General features: G+C 51.8%; 1 protein-coding gene across 6 annotated transcripts; it reads right to left on the bottom strand.

The window, feature by feature from the left end:
- Nucleotides 1–1,977: 1,977 nt before the first annotated feature.
- Nucleotides 1,978–25,729, bottom strand: MKRN1 (makorin ring finger protein 1). 6 transcript variants are annotated; one of them, XM_089328702.1, is made up of 8 exons: nt 25,599–25,729; nt 14,522–14,650; nt 7,289–7,515; nt 6,822–7,048; nt 5,299–5,513; nt 4,572–4,682; nt 3,934–4,072; nt 1,978–3,598 (listed from the first exon to the last, which is right to left on the bottom strand). In XM_089328702.1, the coding sequence occupies exons 3-8, from the start codon at nt 7,398–7,400 to the stop codon at nt 3,389–3,391; spliced, it is 1,014 nt and encodes a 337-aa protein (XP_089184828.1). In that variant the 5' UTR covers nt 7,401–7,515; nt 14,522–14,650; nt 25,599–25,729; the 3' UTR covers nt 1,978–3,388. The 6 variants fall into 6 exon arrangements, 5 of the variants coding, with proteins under 5 accessions (XP_089184828.1, XP_051691064.3, XP_089184830.1 ...); XM_051835104.3 differs by lacking the exon at nt 25,599–25,729 and adding an exon at nt 22,190–22,523; XM_089328704.1 differs by lacking the exon at nt 25,599–25,729 and adding an exon at nt 22,190–22,523 and having other exon boundaries at nt 4,639–4,682.
- Between the last annotated feature and the right edge of the window lie 321 nt (nt 25,730–26,050).

Genomic DNA, 26,050 nt, shown 5'->3' with positions numbered 1-26,050 from the left:
GGTGATCCAACGGCAAAAGGAAGACCTTTCTCTCTCTGTCTCTCTCTCTCACTGTCCACTCTGCCTGTCCAAAAAAAAAAAAAAAAACAAAACAAAACCTTTTTTTAAATTAGCTTTCTTTGACCACAGAAACTAGGCCAGACCTCCCCTGAATCAGATTATACTGATTACAATTAATCACAAATATCTTTAATTTCATGAAAAAGTTAGCTGAGGATAGTCCATGCTGGGCCTACACTGAAAGCAAAACAGAAAACTTCTTGATTTACTTCTTGTGCAGCTAAGATCTGATTTGGGGCTGGGGGTCCCCCCAATGTTGTTGCTCTGCCGATTTGACCCTTGGCTCCCACCAGCTCTGGGAACCTGAGAAGAGGGGTAGAGAAGGCATGTGGCAAGCAATCACAGCCAGCTACACCAGAGAGGTCTTGGCAGTGGCCAGTTTCTGCCGCCCAGCACACCTGCAGCACCCCCAGGCCTGTACGGCGCCTACACGCAGCAGGGACTCCACATCTGTGGGCATTTCATTGAACACCTTATCCACCGTCTCAGCTTCAACACAAGCAAGAGCGGTGCATCCGCGTCTGCCTAAGCAGAAGCCAAGAAGCCCTCTTTAGGGAAAGCTGACACTTCAGATCCTGCTCACTGTCGGGCGAAGGGTGGAGCAGGTGCAAACCCGGGAGCCACTGCAGAGGGCAACAGGCTTTCATTTAAAAGCGCTGGGCTTGAACCAGAACCACTTGCACTTGTCCAGGTCCTCTGTGGCTAGACCTGGTGGAGTAAACCAGTTTAGTGCTGGTGAGCAGTGGGGGCTTTTTAAACACATGCCCTGGGGCGTCGTCTCCAAGTGCTTGAAGGTTAGTTATGGGTGTTCATCGTTATTCAGTTGATCTCTTTAATCTGGGCACCCAAAATGATTTAATTAACTGGTTTTTTGAATATTGCAAGTCATTTCAATTTTTCTCTTAACCTGACAGTTCAGTTCAGGCAGACCAGGCCTTTATATCGTGGCAACAGAAGGGTCTGCCGTCTGAGGCTTTTTGCCCCCATCCTGTTCCTCCCTGCAGCTCCACGCCCATCATGGTCAGCTGTGTTCTCCCAGTGCAGCATCTGATGGGACAGCCCCCTTTCTCAACCCAGTCTAACAGCAAAGACAGCACAACAGCACCAATGACAGCCAAATACTGCCGTGAACACTGCCCGATGCCGGCAGCACGCACGTTCATCTAAGCTGCTTTGTAAGAACGTGTCCACACTCAGCGATGTGAACACCACTTACTGTGCACAGTGGCAGGAAAGAGGCTGCAACTGCTGTATTGCACAAGTGGGAAGTCTTGCCTATCAAAGTCTGCCCGCAACCTTTCCTGCAAGGACAGGCCGGCACCACGGAAGCTTCTGCTGCTCCCAACAGAACCTCCGCTCCAGCGCCTGGACTCGCCCACTCCCCTCTCCCCTCACTCATCTGCTTCTACTCCAACCTCCCTGCCCCTCTCCCACCTGTCTCCCCAGGTGCTCAGCATCCCTGTGGAGCTCCCCAGCACTGCCTCCAGCAGACCCTTCTAGAAGCTCACGGACTACTCAGTGACCATAATAAGCATATCAACATACCATTTCTGGACGTGGGAACTTCAGGAAATAAATACGGGAAGCAAAGTGCCACAAAAAGGTCACCATGGGAGTGGCAGAGGGTTCCTGTTTCATTTACAAAACAATTATCAAGAAAAATACCATCAAAACCCAAGTATGTTACCCACCTGATTGTCAGGAAGGTGTGAAAAGGGTGGTGGCAGCCTGAGCTTCCTGCAAATTCTGTGATGGCTTTGAGGATCCCACCAGTTAGAGTCCCCTTTTCAACTTTCCTCAGCAGGTTGGCTGCCTCCTCAGTGAAACTATACCCTCCGCCCCAAGCTGGACCACTTGGGCTGCCGGATCAGAGTCCACAAAATGAACCTTATCCAGTACACAAAACAGAAAGCCAGCTCATTTTTTTATTGTTTTATTTGGGAAAAGTGCTTCTTACAAAAGGGCAGCTGCAAAATACAGAGACCTCTGCAACAATTACTGTTTTTTTCTTAAAGTGAAAGAATGGGTGGGATCCAAGGAATCAAAGCAGTGGATGGACAAGGCAGGAACATCTCCAAGTATTTTCAGGATTCAGGAAACAGAGCAACAAAATGCAAAGGTAAAATGGCCCATGGGGAATTCTAGCAAATGAACTTGAGTTTGTCTCGTGGATGACCACCCACCCCGCCCCAGTGGAAAAGTAGGACTTCTGACTGCAAACCAGTTACTCCACTACAAGAAACACCTCAGGACATAGATTTGAATCACATCTGTCTACTTGCAAAGCTCAGGGGTGGAATGAGGCAAATACCCACAAAAACAAACACGAAACCCAACAACAAAACTCCTCAAATGAGGACAAAGATTTTTCCAAAAAGTGCCTGGACTGAAAAGGCTAGGTCATAAACATTAAATACAACTGTGTTTCCAAGACCCAGTTTGTGTTAACATACAGGATCCCCAGGTGGTTCTCACCTCTATGGCTAACCCCATTTCTAGTTACGCAGACAGAGCGAGCTAGCACTGCTACACTAATTAACCACTACCCACAGAACCGCTGCGTCCTGCAGGGTCTACCTGAAACCACTAAACCAAGGCTAAGAATACTGCACCTATGCAGGGACGACAAGCTTCTCTCTCTCTCTCTCTCACACACACACACACACACACACTCACACACATACACTCACTCACTCCCTCCCCAAGTCTATCAGCCCCTGGAGTCACTCCCACTCTCAGACGCGGTTCTTCAACAACCTTCCTATCACGCTGAACAGTGGAATCACAAACGCCTCCAGCACACTCGCGCCTGGTCCGGGTTACTCAGTAGTATTACTTGTGTGCAATTCAACAGGAGACAAACCACAGACCAAGTGCACGTGGTGGAGACGGCAGGGAAAAGAACAGATAAAAACATGTGCAGATTTCACCAGGACCCGGGTCCGCCTCCTGCGCCCCGCCAGCTCAGGTCCCTTCACCCGTCACCCCCAAAGAAGAGCCAGTGCTTTTGTTTGAACCTGGGAGTCCTCAAAGAGTGCAGAAAGACCATAAACACAATCTGGTTGAGAACAGATGACGCAACAAACCTATGCTACCTGTTTGATAAATTCATGTTACCAAAAAAAAAAAAAAAAACTAACTTTAAGATTTATTTTTGTAACTTTTTGAAACAGAAAACAACACACTCCTTGGGGAAAGGTAAGGGGTGGAGGAAGACAGGCCCTGGGAAGAATGATCACGACAGCACCTGGAGTTGAAAGGCCTGCCTAGGAGAGCAACACACACTGCCACACCAGCTGGGGCACAGTTCCCACGCCACACAGAGCCGCTATAGATCCAAGTCGTAAAAATCTTCCAGCTCATCATGAAACAAGTCCCACTCATCTTCAGAGTCTGTCAGCTCGTCGTCCCCGCCTGCGGCCAAAAGCATAAGCAACATCTCGCCCAGCTCAAAGGTGACAACCTCCTCGTCGTTGTCAAAGGGGCTGCTGTTCTCTCTTTCCTCAATGAGCTCCCAGAAGTGGTTCCTTCGTTGGGCCTGTAAGAAACAAGGCCGTGATAGGGATGGCACTGTCCAGTCTTCTATTGTGCTGTTAAAGGCAAACACGTCCAGCACACCAGAGGGCACGGCGCATCAGACTTCTGACTTGGGGTTTCCACTTTACCAACTCCTCCCCTCGGGTTTAGGCTAGAGCTTCCGCACCGCTTGCCTCCGCTCCTAACCCTCCCGGTTCTCTGGGGTCCGTCTCCTCCTTTAGTGCTCTGGTCTCACTCCCAGACCTGAGCGTCCATCTTCTCCTGCCCCGACCCCAACACGTGCGGGACTCAACGGACATCGTGGTATTTCCCCTCTAGAAAAACAGTGACAGTTACCCGGTATCTGCTTGATGTTCCCACTTTCTGCCTCTGTGGCTCCTCTCTACGGCCATCAGGGTACGCATGCTTGTAAAAACAGTTCCCTCCAAATGGGCAGCTCCCACGTCCTTCATCAAAATACCTGCACGCCTTGTTGCTGGAAAGGAAAATATCGCAACCCTTATTCACGGTGGACTTCAGGTCTGCATGTGACTATCATCCGGGGCTTCTTTAAACAGCTAGGGATAGAACCGTAGGCCTGCTCACAGCCCTCCCCACAGCCGTGTGCGCTAATGCACGAAGCGCTAACTAGAGACAGGCGCTCGGTTCCCAGTCTAGGCTGTTACCAGCTCTAGTACCGCAGATCCAGCAGAGACAAACTCTTCTAGAAAGCCAACACAGGAGAATTAACAGAACAACGATGGCATGGACTGAGGGTGAGGCAGCACCCCACTCTCGGGGCTTCAGCTATCGGCACACACGGTTCCTCGGCACGCGCCACACCAAGGTGCACACTGGGTGTTATCAGGGTAACAAAACAAACCGTACTGGGAAGGGAAAGCAAGGGCAAGAAGGAGGTAGGAGTAGGAACGCAGCACCGTTCCTTCCAGCGCGGTAGCCGGGCGCCGCCCAGCTCTCGGCTGCGGCGCTCATACCTCATGGCCTCCTTGTATTTCTGAATGAGTTTCTGCTTCTCTTCTTTCTCCTCCACCCAGTACTCACTTGGAATGACAAAGTTAGATGTGATGCGGCATTCTGGGCAGGACCTGGGGAACAATGAACAGGCTGCAGTGCAAACCCCTCAGGGCCCACACCCTGGTGTGGCCTGAGAGGCACTGGGCTCCCTGCAGGGGGTCCCCACTGGCACAACTCTTTCATAAATGCACCTCCACGGCTAGCCAGTGAAGACAGAAAGACATTTCACACAGACTCCTTTTTCTTTCGTTTGAATAGATTTATTTCTTGTAACTTTGCTCTGTTTGGATTATGTCGTTTTTGTTCAGTTATGAGAACAATCTTTAAAGGATGGAGGAGTGTCGGCTAGCTTAATGGATGGAATAGCAAAGTGGAGATGTAAAACGTCAAGAAGCATACATTCAGAGCCAGGTGTTTTCACTGAGCCTACGCTGGCTAATCCACTAGACACAATCTCCTCAGGAAAAGCACGAAGATTCTACTGACTGACACACAGGGTTTCCTCATTCAAATTAACGAAGACCAACTAAGCTAGAAGCCAGCTGAAATACAAAGAAGAAATCCCAATTACTTGACTGCCCCAGTCTCAAGATAAAATGCATGCACTTAAATGCGGTCCGTCTGGTTGGAGTTGGCACAAGATACTAAATTCTTCCCCACAACAGAAAGACTGGGGAGGAGTCTCACTTTATGATCTTGCTCTCAAACTGCTTAGCACTCCTCCACTTGCGAATGCACTTGAGACAGTAGGTGTGGCTGCAGTTGGAGAGGATCCCAAAGCGGCGCTCGCTGGGGTTGGCTTTCTCGTAGACCACCTCCATGCAGATGCCACACACCATGTCCTTGCTGCGCTGCACCGCGAATGACAGCTCCATGTCCTTCTCATGGGCCTCGATGCAGGACTGCAGGGAGCAGAGAGACCAGAGCGGCGTCAGGCACTGGCACTGCCGCTGCACGGTCACACGCAAGGTGAGCCTTGCTCACAGCCGAGGCCGGGTGCAGGACGTCACGGGGCTTTACAAGAGCAGAAAATCAAGCCACGAGGACGCGGCCTCAGAGCCTTCTCTTCCCCAAGCCCACACCCCTGCCACACCCGCGGCAGACGGCTTTTCACGCCAGAGAACGTACTTGGGGTTACGGCCTGTCAGCAAGTCCAGGTGCAGACTCCCACGTCATCAGTGACAATTACACGGCTGTGTCCAATGACAGCTTTACTGAGACAATCCGCACACGACACAACTCACCCATTTAAAACATACGGTCAGTTTTCAGAGCGTGCAGTCGTGCATCACTAACGTCCCTATCAATATTCTGGTCACCTCAGAAACCCAGACTTGGGCAACCCAACTTGCCAGAAAGACACAGCTCTGTTTACAGCGTGCTGTGGGGATGCAGTATCAGTACTGTTTCTTTACTGCTAGGACTCCGTCATGTGAAGGCCAGTCTCTGTACCCACTCATCAGATGGCCTGCGTCAGAGCTGCTGACACTTGGGACGTGTCTAAGTAACACCCACAAGGACACTCACGTACAAGTGTTCCTGTGGCTATCACACTTCTTTACTCTGCAAGAAACAGTAGTATAGAAAAGCAGCAGAAGCCACCCAGAACCCACATCACCACCTGCTACTAGGGCCGCAGAGGCAGGCACCACTGCTGCCAACACAGCTGGGTTGCAGGGCCTCACCCGTCTGCCTCCACCCACAACTAGCTGTGGTGAGGGGTGCTCACCCCGTGCCTTCGATGCCTCACTCAGTAAGCGGAGACGGAGATGATTAAACTCAACAACCCCCTGCACGTGCTCAGTGAAGCCTGGTGCAGTGCAGTTAGGAACCTGAAAGGCAGCTCCTGTCGGGAGCACGGCAGCCACATACGCCTGCAATTCAATTCCCAGCTGCAGGCTCAACAGAAACGAACTCACACACGAACGTTCACAGCACTCTCATCCGCAACAGCCGGAAGGTACGTGGAACAACAGGCATGCCCATGGAGAAGCTTGGACTGGAAACAGTGTGCAAAATCACAGTCCCAAAAGCCTGCTGCTCCCGGTCCACACAGACCAGTTGCTGCCTGGAGCTTGGGGGGTGGGGGGGGCGGCGGCTGCTAACGGGCATGGGGCTTCTTTCCTGAACCTGAAACTAGAGCGGCACTAAGAGTCTGGGACTCTGCAAACCCAGGAAGCGCTCACTTCTGGAATGACACAGGCACTTACTTTTATGTGCTGAGAGCGCTGTGCGGTGTCCACCGGGTGCAGGACCTGCAGCCCACACATGTCGCAGGAATCCCCGTGGAGATACACACAGTTCTCCCCGTAGCGGCACTCGCCCACCGCAGCGTAGGGGCAGAGCTGCTTCTTGGTTTCCGCGGCGGTCTGCTCCTTCTCGGGTTCGGCCGGGGTCCCTGAGCCCTGCGGGGGTGCTTCAGTGCAGGAGGAGGAAGCTGCAAATGTGCAAGAGGCGAGGAGGCCCAGGTGGATAAGGACACCAGATACCAACTACAAGGGAACCGGGAACCTAACTGCAGAGAAACACACAGAGCTTCAACCCAACTCCAAACAGCCCAGCGAACTGATCTCTTCATTCTTGAAAGAAACGAATCCTCTAAGGCTGATTTTTCCAAAATCAGCTTCTTTATGTATTTCCTGTGTAACTGAAGTTTATTTATTCTCAGAATACTTACTACGGCCACAGTAGGGCTGCCCAGGAACAAACTCGATGGCATTGGCCCAGTCCTCTGAACCTGCTCCCAGCGCTGCCAAGTGTCCACTTGACTCCGCTTCGCCTGCGTTCATTGCAGCACGTGGTGCAGCTGCTGAAGGGAGACTGGACGAAGCCGCAAGGGAAGCTTTGGCGGTTAGCTCTGCAGCGGTAGTGTCTTCCGGTTCCAATGGCTTGCTGTGCTCATACCTCGGAAACAGGAGAAGGAGGCAGTCACCATGGGGACAGTCCCTGGCAGAAATCTAAACCTGCAAACGCAGAGTGCAGCCTACAGCCCTGCCTATCTGCAGGACCCCATGTGATGCTGATACTACTGGGTCCAGAGACTACACCTGAGTAGCACAGCCTTGAACTAGGAATCAGAGTTAAATACAGAAATGTCACAGCGACAACTCTACCACTGGCTTAAAGGCATGTACACCCGCAGGTTACAATAAATGCTCCCTGACAAAACAGCCCGTGGCCAGCACCCCTGCTGTGAACGTACTACTCTTCAAGTTCTACTCGGGCACCCGGGAATTCCTGAAGTAACACCGCTAGAAAGGCTGTGCAGCCAAACTGATTCAACAAACGGGAGGGGCTCGGCACTGCCTAGGCCACCACTCGGAAGCCGCATCCCGCGGCCCCACTTGGGAAGCTGGGGTAGTGACCCAGTGGATGGGATGTCTGTCTGCTGTCTCCCTCTCTGGCTCCTTCCATGAGAACTTACATTAACTCCCCTCCTTCTCCTCTGTAAATCATTAACTGCATCTCCAAATAAAGAAAAAAGCCTTCTGCTTCCTCCAGAAGAAACTTGCTGCCTGAGAAAACCTCACACTCTCTCAGCAGGTCATGCTGCTTCGCTCAGGCACAGTCACTCACGCACACAGTAACCGTCAACTGTGCGTTAACTGGGAGTACTAGTACGCACCTAGCTGATCTTACAAGGAAGCAAGCAACTCACGGGTCCTCTGTCCCAGGTGCCTGTGTTTTATAGGGAAAAGTAGTAAAGGCAACGACGTCTGTCCTTCAGCCTGCTGCAGAGCTGACCTTTAGTATGACTATAAATCTTAAACATCCTTTTTGCTTCTCTTACACAAATAACCTACCTGGCCCCACAGTAAGATCCCAAGGGTCATGCTATCAGCCGCAAAACCAAGGCAATTCTGCTTTGCACAGTGAAATCAGGAGAGCTGAAGGGGAAGAAACTACCAGGAACCTACTGTTCCTGTCATCAACAGAACCGAAGAGCGTAACCTTTCCAGAGAAGATGTGGGGGCCAGCGGGCGCTGTGATGCAGCCGGTAAAGCCGCTCCCTTCAGTGTCTGCATCCCATATGGGCGCTAGTTTGAGTCCCAGCTGCTCCACTTCCGATCCAGCTCACCATTAGGGCCTAGGAAAGCAACTGTGCCTGCATGAGAGACCTGGAAGAGGCTCCAAGGCTCCCAGCTCCAGATCTGGTCCAGTTCCAGCTGTTGTGGCCATTAGGGGAGTGAATCAGCAGATGGAAGACTCTCTGCCTCTTGATTAAATAAATGTTGAGTGCGCGAGAGAGATGTGGACTGAAGTTCCCATAGTGTGACTAAAGCTACTCTGCCCGATGCTGCAACAACTGGCCACACCTGGCTATTTTATACTTACTTAAAATTTAAAATTCTGTTCTCTTAGCCATGGGTGTGTAATTATATAAAGACAGACAGCCAGTGACCTGGCACTGTGGCGCACCAGGTTAATGCCCTGGCCTGAAGTGCTGGCATCCTATATGGGTGCAGGTTTGAGTCCCAGCTGCTCCACTGCCAATCCAGCTCTCTGCTATGGCCTAGGAAAGCAGAAGATGGCCCAAGTCCTGGGCCCCTGCACCCACATGACAGACCAGTAAGAAGCTCCTGACTCCGTACCGGCACAGCTTTGGCCGTTGTGGCCAATTTGGGAGTGCACCAGCGGATGGAAGACCTCTCTTTCTCTGCCTCTCCTCTCTCTGTGTAACTCTGACTTCCAAATAAATAAATCTTTAAAAATAAAAATAAAAAAAGGACAGCCAGCCAGAGAGCTCCCATCTTCCTTGTTCACTCCCCCAAATCTGGCTGGACCAAAGCCCAGGGCCAGGACCACCACCCAGGTCCCTCCCAGGCACCCAATCACTTGGGTCATCTCTGCCTTCCAGGGTCTGCACCAGCAGGAAGCCACATCTCTATACCAGATGCCTACGACGTGTACTTAACCTTGACCTTAAGACAAAAGAGTATTTCCATTATTTCATAAAGTTCTGCTGTATGGCACCACCCTAGAAGTTAGAGCTGCAAGGACCCCAAGAGCCTCACTTTTCAGATAACCCAGCCCCTGGTTTGAACAAGAATTCCAGAAAATGTTATTTTCACAGCCTTTAAATTAGGAAAACCTGGGCTTTAGAATGAAGACAGAATTGATCTAAAAATGCCAGCGCCACCTTAACACAGCTTAAATGATAGGATTCATAAGGTGTCTAACCCATAGATAACACCCATTTTAGTGCCCTTTCTCTTTTCCTTTGCTTATCCACTTAACCAACTGCAGGGTTAATGATTCAAAACATTACTTACCAGACAGGACTCGAATGTTCCAGGTTCTCTAATTATTAAACTGAAAATACTGCAAAGTTTTGAAGGAGTCCATTTTGGCTCTACAGTAAAATCAAGGAATCAACACCTACCAGGGGCTGGCATTGTGGCAAAACAGGGTAAGCCACAGCCGCTGACACCAGCAACCCCTATTAATGCCTTTTGAGAGTCCCAGCTGCTCACTTCCAATCCAGCACCCTGCTAATGCACCTGGGAAGGCAGCACAAGATGGACCAAGTGCCTGGGCCTCTACACCCATGTGGGAGGCCTGGATGGAGTTCCAGGCTCCAGCTACTGCAGCCATGTGAGGAGCAAACCAGCAGAGGGAAACGTCTCTCTAATTCTACCTTTCAAATAAATGAATAAATATGCAATATATTTCTGTACACACGAGTCAGTGCTGTGGTACAAGCTGCTAAGCCCACCTGCAGCGCCAGCACCCTACAAGGGCGCTAACCTGAGCCCCAGCTGCCTCACTTCTGACTCCGCACCCTGCTGCTGATTCGGGAAAGCAGCGGAGAACGTCCCCACTCTCGGGCCCCTGCACCCATGTGGGAGACCCGGAGAACCTCCTGGCTCTGGCTTCAGCCTGGCCCAGCCCTGGCTGTTGAGGCCATCTGGGGAGTGAGCCAGCGGATTGAGGATCTCTAACTGCCTTTCAAATAAAATAATAAGGGCAGGCATTTGGTACAGCAGTGGCTGCTTGTAATGCCTGGGTCCCCCCGGGACTGCCTTGATTGGAATCCCTGCCTCTGCTCCCAGCTGCAGCTGCCTGCTAATGGGCACCCTGGATGGAGGCAGAAGGTGAGGTGCTAGGACCCCACCACGAGGGAGATCTGGACCGAGTTCCTGGCTCCTGGGAACCTGGCTTCAGCCTGGCCCAGATCCAGCTGATGCAGAAATTTGAGAGGTGAATTGGCAAATGGAAGATCTGTCTCTTTCACACTACCTTTCAAATAAATAAATAAAGCTTCAAAAAAAATAACTTGATAGTATAAACTGCTATGTAAGAAACAGGAGATGAGGCCAATGATGCGGCATAGCAGGTAAAACCACATGGTGCCGGTTCGAGACCCAGCTGCTCCACTTCCTATTCAGCTCTCTGCTGTGGCCTGGGAAGGCAGAAGATGACCTGCATGGGAGACCTGGAATAAGCTCCTGGCTTCAGATCAGCCCAGCTCCACCAATCACGGCCATTGGGGTAGTGAACCAGTAGATGGAAAATCTCTGCCTCTGCCTCTCTGTAACTCTGCCTTTCAAATAAATAAAATCTTAAAAAAAAAAAAAAGAAGAAAAAAGATTTCCCTCTGGCTTGCTCACAATGCACTAGCGCCATTGCGTCAATGGGCCAATACTTGCCTTCAATCATTTTTATTTCTGGAGTCCTTCTGTAGATCTCGGTCAAATCTCCAAAGCAAACAAGTCAACCATGGCAGTATCACCCCTTTACCCTGAGGTGTCCAGAAACAAAGACTGGGAGTTCCACTGGCCAGAACTCCTAGAGGTGGGGCAAAGGGCTGGTCTCACAAGATAACAGCACCACCATGACCAAATACTGATGCAGTAGCACTTCTGAACAGTGCAACTATGATGTCACCTTTCATTATTAACTATCTCCTCCCTCTATGAGCTGTTAAATTATTCCCTGGACATTGGACAAGTTGCATAAAAGGATCCTTACAAAGTAAGAGAAGTAGGCTTAAGCCCAAAGTCTATGGTTGTATTTTTTTTTTTGAGAGAGATATACAAAGAGGGCTCTCATCAGCTGGTTTACTCTCCAATTCCTGGGCTGGGAGCTTACTCCAGGTCTCCCATGTGGGTGGCAGGGACCCAACTACTCCTAGGGTGCACATCAGCAGGAAGCTGGAACGGGGAGCAGAGCCAGGACTCAGCCCTGACAGAGGATGCCTGTTACTTGCTAGGCCAAACAAGCAGTCCTGGAGCAAGCCCCTCTGAAAGATTCCTCCTGGGGCTGGCACTGTAACCGTCACCTGCAGTGCTGGCATCCCTTGGGTGCTCAGGTTCCCATCCAACTCCCTGTTAATGTGCCTGGGAAAGCAGTGGAGGGTGGCTCAAGCGCTTGGGCCCCTGCACCCACATGGGAGACCTGGAAGAAGCTCCTGGCTCCTGGCTTCAGCCTGTCCCAGCTCCAGCCATTGAAACAATTTGGGGAGTGAACCAGAGGATGGATCTCTCTATTCATTTGTCTGTCTACCTTTGTAACTCTGCCTTTCAAAAGAAATAGAATACTTAATTTAGCTAGTCTAAATCAAGCTTTTTAATAATCGCCTATTATCTCCCAGTCCTAAACAATTCTCAGGCTTTCAGGTAGTCAGACAGTTCTCCCTAATCCCTTTCACTTTAGCCTATCAGCTCAAAGTAGGATCACCCTCTGGAACCCAGGGTATTTAATGTGGGATGGAGTTCTGACAGCTTTTTCTCCCTTTACTATTGACTACAGAAGACATGTCTAGTATTTTAAAAAACTTTATATACTATGACTCACTCCCCAAATGGCCCACCAATCAAGAGTCAGGCTGAAGCATGGAGCACAGAACTCCACCTGGGTCTCCCTCACTGGGTGGCAGGGCCCAAGCACGTGGGCCATCTGCTGCTGCTTTCCCAGGCGCATCAGCAGGGAGCTGGCCCCAGACAGGAAGCAGAGCAGCTGGCACCGAAGTGGGTGCTCATGTGGAACCTCAGGCGGTGGCTTAACGTACTGAGCGGGGCCAATACCGGCCCCCACAGCTGGTCTTTTTTTTGGAATGTCATTTTCTTCCCTTTACAGTAATATTGAACAAAGAATTAGCAGAGAACAAAACACTACTAAACTCAGGTATCGGGTCCCATTTCCGAGCTTACATGAAAGGTTTTCCTCTCCATCCTTACTAAAGTTTCAAACATACTTAGAATGACTTATCATTAACATCGCACCAATCAATAGTTTCATATTCTTTTGAAGTCAAGAGTTACGACAATTTCACTAAAATTGGTTGACACTGCCGAAGTCTTACCAGTGCGGAGTGTATTCTTTGACACGTCTCCCTTTAAAAGGTGGAGCCCATTAATCTCTCTCGAATGTAGGCTGGACTTCGTGACTTAGTCTGGAATTCAGCAGAAGTGACAGTGCCTTCTGTGACTAGGTCATAGAAGGCATTATGGCTTCTCCTTGCTCCTTGCTGGAGTTGCTGGCTCCGGGTAAAGCTAAAGAACCCTCACAGGATGTTTGCCTGTGGCAAGTAACTAAGGTCTCCAGTCAACAGCCAGAGTGAATCACCCTAAAGTGACCCTCCAGCCCCCGTGAGCCCTCGGCCACCTGGTCAAGCCACTCAGACCCAAGACTCCCAGAAACCATGTGAGGTAATCAGTGCTCCCTGGTTTAGCCTCCTAAATCTGGGAGCCATTTATTAACACCAACAGATAACCAACACACCTGGACATTTTCTGAACTGGTAAGACAGAACGGTTCTATTCAGTTTCTAGACAGAATGCACTACCTGGCACAAATTCAATCAATCACGGCAGAGATTACCTAGTAACTAACCCCTCTTGGCTCTACCTCTGAGGTTCACAGGGGGATGCCTGAAGCTGCCCTGAACCTCACAACTGGTTCCCTGAGCCCAGTGTAGACAGCCTGACAACCCTCTTAACTAGCAATCCAAACGTCTACGATCCAGCTCGCTCTAATTCACAGTTGTCCAGTTTGGTCAAAGATGCACCTAATCCTTGGCCTCGAAAAGTCAACGCTCTAATCAAACATAGTTTAACCTTGTTCTAGGCCTCAGTTTAAAAAAGTTGCTCTTTGGGGCCGGCGTCATGGCTCACTAGGCTAATCCTCCGCCCGGTCAGGGCGCCGGATTCTGTCCCGGTTGCCCCTCTTCCAGGCCAGCTCTCTGCTGTGGCCAGGGAGTGCAGTGGAGGATGGCCCAGGTGCTTGGGCCCTGCACCCCATGGGAGACCAGGAAAAGCACCTGGCTCCTGGCTCCTGCCATCGGATCAGCGCGGTGCGCCGGCCGCAGCGGCCATTGGAGGGTGAACCAACGGCAAAGGAAGACCTTTCTCTCTGTCTCTCTCTCTCACACTGTCCACTCTGCCTGTCAAAAAAAAAAAAAAAAAAAAGTTGCTCTTTGGGCATGAATTAAATTCAAGACTATATTACAAGCTCTTTCTTTTAAAGATCTGGGGTTTCTTAATTTTTTTATTTGAAAGGCAGTATAAAAAGAAACAGAGGTCCTTCATCTGCTGGCTCACTCCCCAAACGGCCTCAATGGCCAGAGCTAGGCCTATCTGAAGCAGGAGCTAAGAGCTTCCTTCTGGGTTTCTCACGAGGGTGCAGGGATCCAAGAAATTGGGTTATCCTCGGCTGCCTTCCCAGGCAGGGAGCTGGATCAGAAGTGGAGCAACTGGGACTTGAACCCAGGCCCATATGGGACACAGACACAGCAGGCAGTGGCTTTACCTGCTGCGCAGGTGCTGGCCCTACAAACTCATTTTTTCAACAATGTAATATGCTCCCTCCAAGAGGTTTCTACCAGTGTATCAACATTTCCAATGCATATTTTCTTCCAAGGATTTTTTCCCCCAACCTCCACCCCTGAAAAAAATAAGTAAATTCTTACCTGCAGCGGTCTCCGTAAATACAGTACCCTCGCTGAAAATACTTGCACACTACACCATACGGACTGTCAGAGAGGTCATGCGAGTAGCGACAGTTATCTCCTTCCTTACAAACCCCATGCAGAAAATACCTGCGAGACAAAGGACCACAAAACTGGACTTAGAGCAAAAACAATCCCCAGGATTCAAACATGAAATGAACACAAGATTAGGTAGAACTAGACTGCTTCTCCAGCAAACGACGCACCAGGACTGCAAGTGAGCAGCCCATGGACTGGCACGCCCCTTCAGCTCAACACTGAGCTCGGCCCTCATTTAACAGTCCTAGGAGGAAGGTGCCTTCCTGTTTCTTAGAAATCATTGTAATTCCTGAAAACCCACAAGGAAAATATAAGGAAAACCAGCTGCCAAAGTAAAAGAAAAAGGGAATCACTCTTGCCAGCTGCCTTAAAGGATTGTGTATGCACAATTGGCAGTTTCCAGAAACCAAGCATGAGAATACAGTCAGTGGGCTCCCACCATCAGCACCACTGGGGGAATCTGACAGAAAGGCCAATCCTGAGACCCAACCTGGGGCCCAACAACCTGCATGTCTCCGCGTAACCATGTGGACTCAGGGAATGATGAGGTCTTGGTGGCACGGAGTAAGGCAAAGCAACGAGGTGGAAATGTGGCAGCTGTCTGGGGATGTACAAAGAGCAGTGGATCACATGTTCCACTTGCCCACGAACAGAGCACTCCAGAAAACTGAGGCGCAGGTAGCTAAGGGCTCTTGAAGCATCTGAATGTGAAAGGTTCTATTTGGAGATGCTCTGTGCAACAGCAGATGACGTGAAATGTGACCATGTGATGGGAGCATTTATAATGGTCAAGGACATAAGTTCCCTAGGGTGGCAGTCTAACAAGAAACACAGTACAGTCACACCCTCAGATGGTGAGCCTACTCACCTTCCCTCAGCTGAACTTAACCTCACCAGATCTGAACTAACTCAGTGCTACTTCCTGCACCCTTTCGAAGCGTCTGAGCTCTATATTAAGAAAAGCGTTTAATAAAGTTAGATAGTTTGGCTTGGGAAAGAATAAAATTTGTGTTAAACTTGTACCAGATAATTCTTGACTGCATAAATGAAGGGATTAAAAGGCTTAAAAAAAAATAAATGAACAAGTCAATAACTACATTGTGGGGGCTAACGTTGTGGCGTAGTGAGTAAAGCTGCCGCCTGCAGTGCCGGCATCCCATATGGGCACTAGTTCAAGACCTGGCTGCTCTACTTCCAATCCAGCTCTCTGCTATGACCTGGGAAAGCAGGAGAAAATGGCCCAAGTCCTTGGGCCCCTGCACCCTCATGGGAAGACCCGGAAGTTCCTGGCTTCAGATCAGCACAGCTCTGGCCAGTTGTGGCCAACTGGGGAGAGAACCAGCTGATGGAAGACTCTCTCTGCCTCTCCTTCTCTCTCTGTGTAACTCTGACTTTCAAATAAATCATTCTTAAAAAAAAAAAAACTACATTGTGATGGATGGTCACATTGTAATCCCCCTTCAAAGTATCCGTGAATGTATCCACAGCTGCAGACAGGTTACTCAGCCGAAGCCACACCTCTCACATTCCACAAAGATGCCCACCCACTTAATGGTCAGGGTGGTTTGGGCTGTCAGTGTGAGATCAGGGATCAGGGATCAGGGATACGGAGAGACACAGTTTTAAGACTCGATGAAGTATCTACCCAGAGAGCAGAAACTTCAGATTTGTACTCAAACCCTGGTTTGCCATGCCAGGCTCTCCATTCATTCATTCACTGCACTTAAGGTTCTAGGGTGCTCAATTAGGTCAAAGTCTTCCACTAATCACCATCCCATAGTTGCTGATCTCTATCCTTGTTTTCTTCAAATACTCAACCCCCTTTACGGCAGAACAGCCAGAGCGTGACCCTTCCTTCATGTTTGCAGCACCTACACTACTTCTGACATCCAGCATGGAGGAAAACTGTTCTTTATCATCAAAATGGTAAGTGACAAGGAGCCAACACAGACCAGCTGGTCTAGGACAGAGCAGCACAACAGGTTTGTTCTTGCTGGCTCAAACCACAGACCAGTGCTCTACTTTTTGCATATTTTCATATAAAAATATCTGAGAAATTATGGATTGAGTTAATCCCATACAAAACAATGCTAAACAAAGCCTACACTCCCATCTTACAAAAAAGGAAAGTGGAGGCCAAACCTCAAGAGATGTCAATCAATTTTACAACCCAAGTCATCCTAATCCATCATTCAGCAAAATGAGCCCTCACTATCCATCCAACACTGTGCAGCAGGCAATAAGGACATGACAGGGAGTGAACCAGACATGGTTCCTGATTGCAAAGAGCCGGAGTGTCCAGTAGGAGGCAGGACAGCAGCCAAAATCATCCTACCAACAAGTGTGCAACTGCAACTGTAACAGGGGCTACAAAGGAAACTTTGGTCCACTCCCCAGATGGCCGCAAAGGCCGGAGCTGCGCCAGTCTGAAGCCAGGAGCCAGGTGCTTCTTCTGGGTCTCCCACGTGAGTGCAGGGCCCAAGGACCTGAGCCATCTTCTACTGCTTTCCCAGGCCACAGCAGAGAGCTGGATGGGGAGAGAGGAGCAGCTGGGACCAGAACCAGCGCCCACATGGGATGCTGGCACTTCAGGCCAGGGCTTTAACCTACTGCGCCACAGTGCCGGCCCCACAAACTGAAGTTTGCCTGGAGACTGGGTGGTGAAATAAACCCCTGCTAACCTACAACAAGGGAAAGAACATTCCAGGCAGAGGGTCAGCATGTGCAAAGGTCCTGGAGTGATGACAGGAAGAGTTAAGAACGAACACGGGGTGTGTGGGGTGACACTGCGCACAGTAACCACCACTGAAGGATCCACAGCAGGGTGCACTGGAGCCGGGTTTAACTTTCCCAACACCATCACATTCAGCCACCTTCCTGGAGACCTGTCTGGACCGCTTCCACGCAAGCCTACCACAGCACTGCAGCAGGCTGAATCAGCAGAGAGCACTCACGGCTGAGCGGCGGCGAGAAGCACAGTTCAAATCAGAAGCTGCTGCTTCGGACAGCTTTGTCACTCACTAGCCGTGCGTGTGTGACCCAACTTGCATGTCTTCACTGTCCCCACCTTCCTTGCACAGCTCTCTGTCCTCTCAGACCATTTCTTGAACATGTTTTTGACAATGCACCTAAGGAAGCTCCTGGCTCCTGTTAGTCCCGGCTCCAGCTGTTATGGACATTTCAGGAGTGAACCAGCAGATGGAAGACCTCTCTCTCTGCCTGTCCGTAACTCTGCCTTTCAAATCAGTAAGTACATCTTTAAAGGGAAAAACTCAGGCAACCAAGTGGGCAGGAGCCTAGATATCATGTCAAGACGCTAAGTAGCCAGAAAACAAAGGAATAACCTTTGCGAAGGGAATGAATGTGTGGGATGCGGCATGAAGATCCGGCTCAGTAGCAAGCACTGAGCAATCAGTCAGCTTCCGCGCCGTCCTATACCCTCCTGAGGTACGGAACCAGCAACACCGCTGCAGTAGATGACCAGCCCCACGTGGCGCCCTGCACGCGCCCGAGCTGTTTCACGGGGTCGTCTGGTCTCTGCCTTGTGCCTTCAGTGACACACTGAGGATGCCCAGAGTTAGCAGATCTTCCCAAAGGCCTCCTTCTGAACCATCAGTACAGGTCTCAGAGATTAGGAGGACTGTGCAACAGATAAGAGGAAAAATGGCGACCAATTTCTAAGAATTCCTTCCCAAAACAATACCAACAGAAATAAGTACTTTTGTCTTTTAAGTGCTACTACCAAAAAATCCACCCCAACTCAGCTCAGGGTCCCGGCCCGAGGAGCTTGCCTTGGATGAAAGGCTGAACCGTAGAGTTCCTTCCAGTGTGAGGTTCTGACCCCATGCAGACACCGTCCAGCAGTAAAGACAAATACGGCCCCAGACCCCTCAGCTGCCGGACCTGCAGGAACCTGAACATGGCCATGCAGTCAGAATAAGAACCCCCAGGGAGTGGGCTGTGAGGGCAGGAGAAGCACACGCCACCCCACAGTACCTCAAGGCAGCATAACACTCTCTGGGGATTGCTAAGAATTATAGCTTATCGACTAATGTGGCATTAAAACGATGTTTTTAATCGTATTTGAGCGGCAGAGTGAACAAAGGTGAGCTTCCACCCGCTGGTTCACTACCCAAACGCCCACAGGGGCCAGGAGCTCAGGCTCACCTCCCCGAGCTGTCACCACATTAGCAGGAAACCAGTCAGGAATGCAGCAGGTACTGAACTCAGGTGCTCTGTCGGATAGGGGAGGCAGGCACCTTCACCCCAGGCCAAACTCTACCTCTGCTGTGGGACTCAATGTCTTCCTCTGCTGTGACATTTCTTTGCTGTTTAATTTGATAAGTGTGTGTATCCTGTTTCTCAAAGATTATATATTCCTGGTGGATTAAAAAAACACGGTTTACCTTTGAGAAGGATTTATTTTATTTGGAAGCAGAGTGACAGAGGGGAGACACAGACTCTTCCACCTGCTGGTTCATTCCCCAGATGTGCTCAGCGGCTGGTGTCAGGCCAGGCCCAACTAGGCGTCAGGAGATCTATCTGGGTCTCCTGTGGGTGGCAGAGCCAAGCACTTGAGCCACCATCTGCTGCCTCCCAGGCTTATTAGAGCAGGAAGCTGGACCACAAGTGGGAAGCGACTGGGGTAACCCAGCTTTCGGATGTGGGATGCAGCATCAACAGTGCCCAGCCCACTGCACCAGAACGCCTTCCTCCTGTGGTGCTGAGCTCCCGCGGTACTGGGGTACTTGTAACACAAATGAGAGGAAACAGCCAGGTGACGGTGAATCGTAACACAGCACCTGCAGAGTCAACTCTCTCAACTGTACGCTTCTCAGGCCCCCTCAATGTACATGGCTCCATTTCCCATGCAAATACATTTCACTAGACACCACAGCACTTGTAAAGAACCCCCAGAGGGGCCGGCGCTGTGGTGCAGCGGGTTAACGCTGGCATCCCATATGGGCACCGGTTCTAGTCCCAGCTGCTCCTCTTCCAATCCAGCTCTCTGCTGTGGCCTGGGAAAGCAGCAGAAGATGGCCCAGCTTGGGCCCTGCACCCGCATGGGAGACCAGGAAGAAGCTCCTGGCTCCTGGCTTCAGATCGACGCAGCTCCGGCTGTTGCAGCTATCCGGGGAGTGAACCAGCGGATGGAAGACCTCTCTCTCTGTCTCTACCTCTCTCTGTAACTGTCTTTCAAATAAATAAAATAAATCTTAAATAAAGAATTCCTGGCCAGCGCCGCAGCTCAACAGGCTAATCCTCCACCTGCGGCGCCGGCACACCAGGTTCCAGTCCCAGTCAGGGCACCAGATTCTGTCCCGGCTGCACCTCTTCTAGTCCAGCTCTCTGCTGTGGCCCAGGAGTGCAGTGGAAGATGGCCCAGGTCCTTGGGCCCTGCACCCACATGGGAGACCAGGAGGAAGCACCTGGCTCCTGGCTTCTGATCAGCGCCATATGCTGGCCGCAGCAACCATTGAGGGGGTGAACCAATGGAAAAGGAAGACCTTTCTCTGTCTCTCTCTCACTGTCCACTCTGTCAAAAAAAAAAAAAAATTCCTAGAAAGATTCTTTATTTTTAAGCTATGTTAAACACTTCAAATTTTTTAAAAAAATGCTTGACTGTGTATTACTTCAAGTGCCAGAACTCTTCTGTCACTACAAAAGCTCTAATAAAGCATTGCCTAAACTGAAATTTACAATTTGCAGATTATAACTGTACCTAAATTATTAACTGTTTCCAATCCTACATACTCAAGCAAACAAGTTTGCCACAGCATCCTCCTAATAAAAAATATGAAAGCAAGCAGCCTGCTGGTGGCAGCATGATACAGTTGCTAGGAAAGGCAGTCAGGTTTCTCCGGGGCTGCAAACTAAAACACATTGCCAGAGTAACATTGAGAAAACAGAAACCAACAGGAAGTAGATGCTTCCCAACAATTTAACACAAACATGCGACCTTGAATTCTCTCTGGCTACCAAACATGCTGGAAATATGTACTCATATGTACTCACATGTAGGACTGTCTCCCCCATAACTGGTGCTCAAGGGTGATTTACTCAAAGGTACACAATTCAGTCCTTTGTCTGCAAATCTGTAAGTTTGGGGGATTTTTTGGGGGACCAGTCTTGCTTTTGCTACTGTTTTTTTAAATGCTTTATTCATTTTTGTTTACCTGAAAAGGCACAGCTAAAGAGGGACACATTATCTTTCATTTGCTGCTTTAGTCCCCAGATGCCCACAACAGCCAGGGCAGGGCCAGGCCAAAGCGAGGGCTAAGAACTCCACTCAGGTCTCCAAGGAGAGTGACTAGGACTCCGAACCTGAGGCCTCCCAGGGTGCTGGAGGCAGAGTTGATTCCAGACATCCCATCACCACACCATGCCCACCCCATGACCCCACTTTTTGAAGATCAGAGGAACCTTGCAAGTTCATTCTGAAGTCATTTTAGGTAAGACCTTATCAATTCAGTATTTTACAGCGGGAAGGCTGCATACGGGCTGCTGCTGAACCCATCGTGCCCCTAGGTAAAATCACAGGCAATCGCACTGGGTCTTGGCCAAAGAACCCCCACTGGTCCAGGGCCCACCCCAAGTTCCCAAAGGAAGCGAAGAGGAACGATGGGTCTGCACACGGGGCTAAGGTTTCTCATGACAGTGGTGCGAGCTAGGGAACGGGACCACCAAGGAGCAGCACCTGCAGGCAGAGAGCAAAGTAACAATGCACTGTGTGCGGGGCTGCCAACGTAGGGTGGGCAGAAAAGCGGAGAGCTCCCGTCGTCACGGGCCGACCGGACCGGCCACCCCGGGACGCGGCACTGCAGAGCACACACACAAAGACGGAGCAGGAACCTCCCTCCCTCCCTCCCTCCCAGGGCGACAGCTCCTGCTCCCAGGAGGATGTACAGGGCGACACCTGGGATGGCTCAGCATCCCCTTATAGGAAGAAAGGAGCCCGCCTCTCACGTCACCACGCTGAGACAGAGGGTCCAAACGTTATCACCACCTCGCCGTCCCTACCACGGCAGCGACTTCTGCACAGCGTCCAGGTGGAATCCGGCCTTCCCACAGGCAGAGAAAGGCTGGCAGGCCCTGCCGAGCACCCCGAAACACCCGACCAGCGCACATGCGTAACCGCCAGCCACTCGCCCCCAACCTCGCTATTATCTCCGTCCGAACCCCAAACCCGACCAGTCCCCCGGGGTCCCCGGCGGGGGCGGGGCGCGTGAATTTCAGGACCCCACCCCCACCCCGCGCCGGGACCAGGGTCACAATGGCAGCCCACCAACCCCCAGGGCCCCAGGGCGGAGGGGACGACCCCGGCGCCCTGCCCCCCGCCCCAAGACAAAGCTCGGAACCGCCAACCTCCGCACGCACGCACCAAAGCAGGGACACAAAAGCCGGGAGGGGCGGCGGCGGCGGCAGGGAGACGTTCCACGAGCGGAGGGCCGCGCCCGGCCCGAGTCCCCCGCCTCCCCGAATGGCGCTGGCCGCCGGCTCCGGCCAGGGCGCGCGGCCCGGCCCGCCGGGGGTTGACGCAGCCGCGAGCGGGCCGCCGGGGGTCGCCCGGCCCCGCAACGTCCCCCTCACCTGCAGGTGACCTGCTTGGTCCAGCCGCCGCCGCCGCCGCCGTCGCTGCCGCCGCCCCCTCCTCCCGCCCCCGGGCCCGGGGCGGCGCCCGTGAGGAGAGGGGCGGGGGAGGCCGCTGCCGCTCCTGCTCCCGCTGGTGTGGCTGTTGTTCCGGGAGCCGCAGCCTCCGCCATTACTGTTTATCCCACACAGCAGTGGCCCCGGAACTTCCGGGGTCACATAGTTCCGGTCCGGCTGCGGGAGGCCGAGGCGGCGAGGCGCGGCGCCGGGAGGGGACGGAGGCTGAGGCGCCGCCGCCGGCCCCGCGTCGCGTCTCCGAGCGCTCTCGCCGCTCTCGCCGCGGGCCGGAGCGCGCGCGCGCGGCCCGCCCCCGCGCCGCTGATTGGCGGGCGGGCGGCGGGGCGGGGCCGGCCAGGTGCGCCGGGGCGCGGCGGGGCGGGGGCGCGGGGCGCGGGTGGACACCGGCCAGGGCTTGCGGGCTCGTCGCCCCCTAAGTGATGACGGGAGCGGCCGCCACGCACCTCGGGCCGGTGACAGCCGAAAGGGAGCCGCCACTGCGTGGAGGGGCGGATGTCATGAATGCCTGTGTGAGGACTCAGATGGGTTAAGAGGCTGTCACGCTGGCCCCCGTGGAAACTGAGGGTGCAAAGCGCTCGCCTCCCCCAGTTACCTTTAGCAAGGTCAGAAGTGCCTGCCCTGCTCCTCGGGAGCTTCCAGCAAGGGAGAGCAGCGTGGGCGGGCAGTGCACTGTGTTCCCAAGTCTGCACGGGAAATTCACGACCACCAGCCCCTTCGGCTTGTGCCTCTCAGAGGCCCCTCCAGGCCACCCTGGCGGAGGCTTGTCTTAAATCTTGGTCTTCTCTCTACCCTGTCTGCTTGGAAATTCTTCCACGTGACCAAGTGGAGAAATTGTCACCTCGGTTGTCTCAAACGGAATTTCCAAGTGGACAGCAGAGGTTTACATAGACCAGAGTCGAAGACCTACAGCCAGAGCGGCACGGGGGGGGGGGGGGGGGACTCCAAGAGATTCAAAAACCCAAAAGGCCCCATAGCATTCCGGTTTTCAAGTACAATCTTGGAGACCAAACTGTCAATCAACGAGGTGGAGATAAACTCAAAGACCTGGTGTACAACTAACTCTCCATCCTGCCTGGCTTAAAAAAAAAAATTAAAAAAGGATAAAAAAAAAAATCATCCAAAGGGCAGGAGAGAAATCCCCACTCCGCTGCTATTCTCATGGTCAATTTGTAAATTTGGAGATTCCTAAGGAAGCGGGACACTCTGATCTACTGAAGATAACCTTCCGGGGAGAGCAGGCACCTCGCTATTCCAGCTTTCTCCCAGGGACACCCTGACTGCCTATTACCCATTAACTGCTCACAGAGGCACCATCTCCACACCCGTAACAGTAGCACCGGATGCCCTGTCACAGAGCCACCACGCTGAAAGCACTTCTGGGAGGAGCCCGGGCCAGCAATCCCGCAGCCTTGACCGGCACCAGGTCAGGGTAGCTAAGGATGACTTCAAAAGAGCCCGCGTAATCCTCATCTTTGTTCTAAAACTCCCACCTTGCCTCAACCCCCTTGAATGTGCACCTAGCACGGTGAACGTTCCCAGTGAGGAATCCGACGGGTGGGTCCCGGTGTTGGTTGGTCCCAGTGTTAGAGAGGAAGGGGGAAGTCTCAGAGATGATGCAAAATGCATGTTTCTCCCTCAAAAGCTGCCCTTAGCAAGACAAAAGTGCACTCTCGGAGGCTTCCAGTTTTACCATGAGAATAGCAAGAGTGCGGAGTCTCCAGCTTTTGTCTTATCTTGAGCAACCAAGATGGGCAGATAAGATTACAAGTCCCTGACTCTTGAAGCATTTCGTCCCCGACTTCCTACTGATTGTTGCTGTTCTTTTTCTCAAAATTGTGCTTAAAAACTCCACTTCACCAGCCTCTCTCGGAGTCCTCCTCTCCCCCGGGTGCTTCGGTGGGATTCTTACTTGAATCTTGCTTTTCTCTCTGCCTTGTCCACATGGAAATTTTCATGTGAGACAAAGAACTGAGGTAGTCTTTCTCTGCCACTGTTTCACCCGTAACACGTGGTCCATCCCATTCCCAAATAAATGGAGAGTCTGTCTGTTTTAAGTTACCAGGTTGCTGGAGGACTGAGTGAGGTGCCTGGTACACTGTAAACACTTAACAAACGTTCTCTTCTCTTCCTCCTACCAGGGAGGTGACTCTGCCCCAGTATTTAACCTCTAAACCCAAGAGAGTAGCACTCACCTAACCAAGGCCTGTAAGCGTTAGTTAGCTCATCCTGTTTGCCTTGGTTATCTGCCACTTCTGGCAATCTATTTTTCAGCGAGTTATCTTACCTCTTGGTACACCTGCTTTCTGTTTCCGCCTGCCATATAGCAGGTGCTCAATAGTGAGTCATGAATGAGAGTTCCCTGCTGTTACAGTTACCGAGCTTTGGCTTCCCATCCATGCCAAACCGCAGTCAGTGTTTGCAGTATAAGGAAAAAATAAACTAAACAAAAAGACATCTCCATTTTTTGGTTTGCTGGGGTAAAAATTCCGCAAAAGGACAATTCATGCATTTTTTTCACTTGGTAAATATTTCTTAGGGACCCTGCGGTACCAGCGTTATGGGTGAAGAGACGACATTGGCTCTTTGTCTCACACAAAAGAATTATCGTGTGGACGAGGCAGAGAGGAAGCAGGATTTAGTCAAGCTGGAGCTCCTGCTGGAGCGGCCAGGAAGTGGGGGTGGGTGAGGAAGACCCGCCGAGGTTCGTAAAGCATTTAGAGAGACGGTGGTCTTGTCAGGGTCGGGGGTGAAAGGAAGAACTCACCAGGGTGTGGAGCTCGGAGCCCAGAGCCTCGCTCCACGCTGGGCCCCGTCTCACCGACTCCACGGAATCACAGGAGTTTTCAGCCCAACAGCCCGTTAGGTGTCCAGTCAAGGAGTCCTTGAAAAAGGCCAGAGAGCAGCCCTGGCCTGAACTGCAAAGTTACTCCAAGCCTCCTCCCAGGCGGGCCGACCCCCGGGAAGGAAGCTGTGTCGGACTGGACCAACATTCCCCGAGCTGAGAAGCAAGGAGGGGAGCCTCCGGCTTTACAGCTTGCGAGGACTCCAGAGGGCAGGGGACTGGCTCCCTGCAGGAAAGTGCGTTTCCCGGCCCAAAACCGTTCTGGATGTCGGGGTCCGGCCACCAGAAGCAGCCCGGACATAAACTGGCGCCCATGCGGGATGCTGGTGCCACAGACGAAAGCTTAGCCCACTGAGCCACAGCGCAGCCCCGAACTAACCGCTCCTACCTGGCTTTCAGGGTTTATGGTGTTTTTGAGAAAATGAGAGTTGCTAAGGAGGAGAGTGAATCTCCCCAAAAAACAGAAGCGAGAGCAGTCTCCGTACTCACCGGTCCAGGGAGACGACCCCACAGCTGGCTGGAATTGCCAGAGTTGCAAATCCCGAGGGGCCGGTGGTACTGGGCTTTTAAGCGCAATTTTTGAAAAAAAAAAAAAAAAAAACTGTCAATCAGTACAAGGCGGGGACAACCCATCAAAAAACCTGATTTGTAATCTTTTCACTGGTCTGGCCGGCTCGGGAGGGTGGAGTCACCACTCCCCTGCTATTCTCTGGATAAGAATGGTAGCCCCCAAGGCGTGGGCCGGCGCTTCTGACCTTGCTAAAGATAACTTTTGGGGAAAGAAAGCATTTTACACCCTACATTTCCACTGGGACCAACCTGACTGCCTATCAGCCCGTCTGACTCCTCACACGTGGGCCCCTGCACCCACGTGGGAGACCCACCTGGAGAACTAGGCTCCTGGGTTCTGCCCTTTGGGGGCATCTGGAGAGTAGACTAAT

The sequence above is a fragment of the Oryctolagus cuniculus genome, chromosome 3 (assembly GCF_051225735.1).
Source record: "Oryctolagus cuniculus isolate XC-2025 breed Fujian yellow rabbit chromosome 3, ASM5122573v1, whole genome shotgun sequence".
Lineage (NCBI taxonomy): Eukaryota > Metazoa > Chordata > Mammalia > Lagomorpha > Leporidae > Oryctolagus > Oryctolagus cuniculus.
Note: the sequence above shows the minus strand (reverse complement) of the source record. Positions and strands in the feature narration are given on the sequence as shown.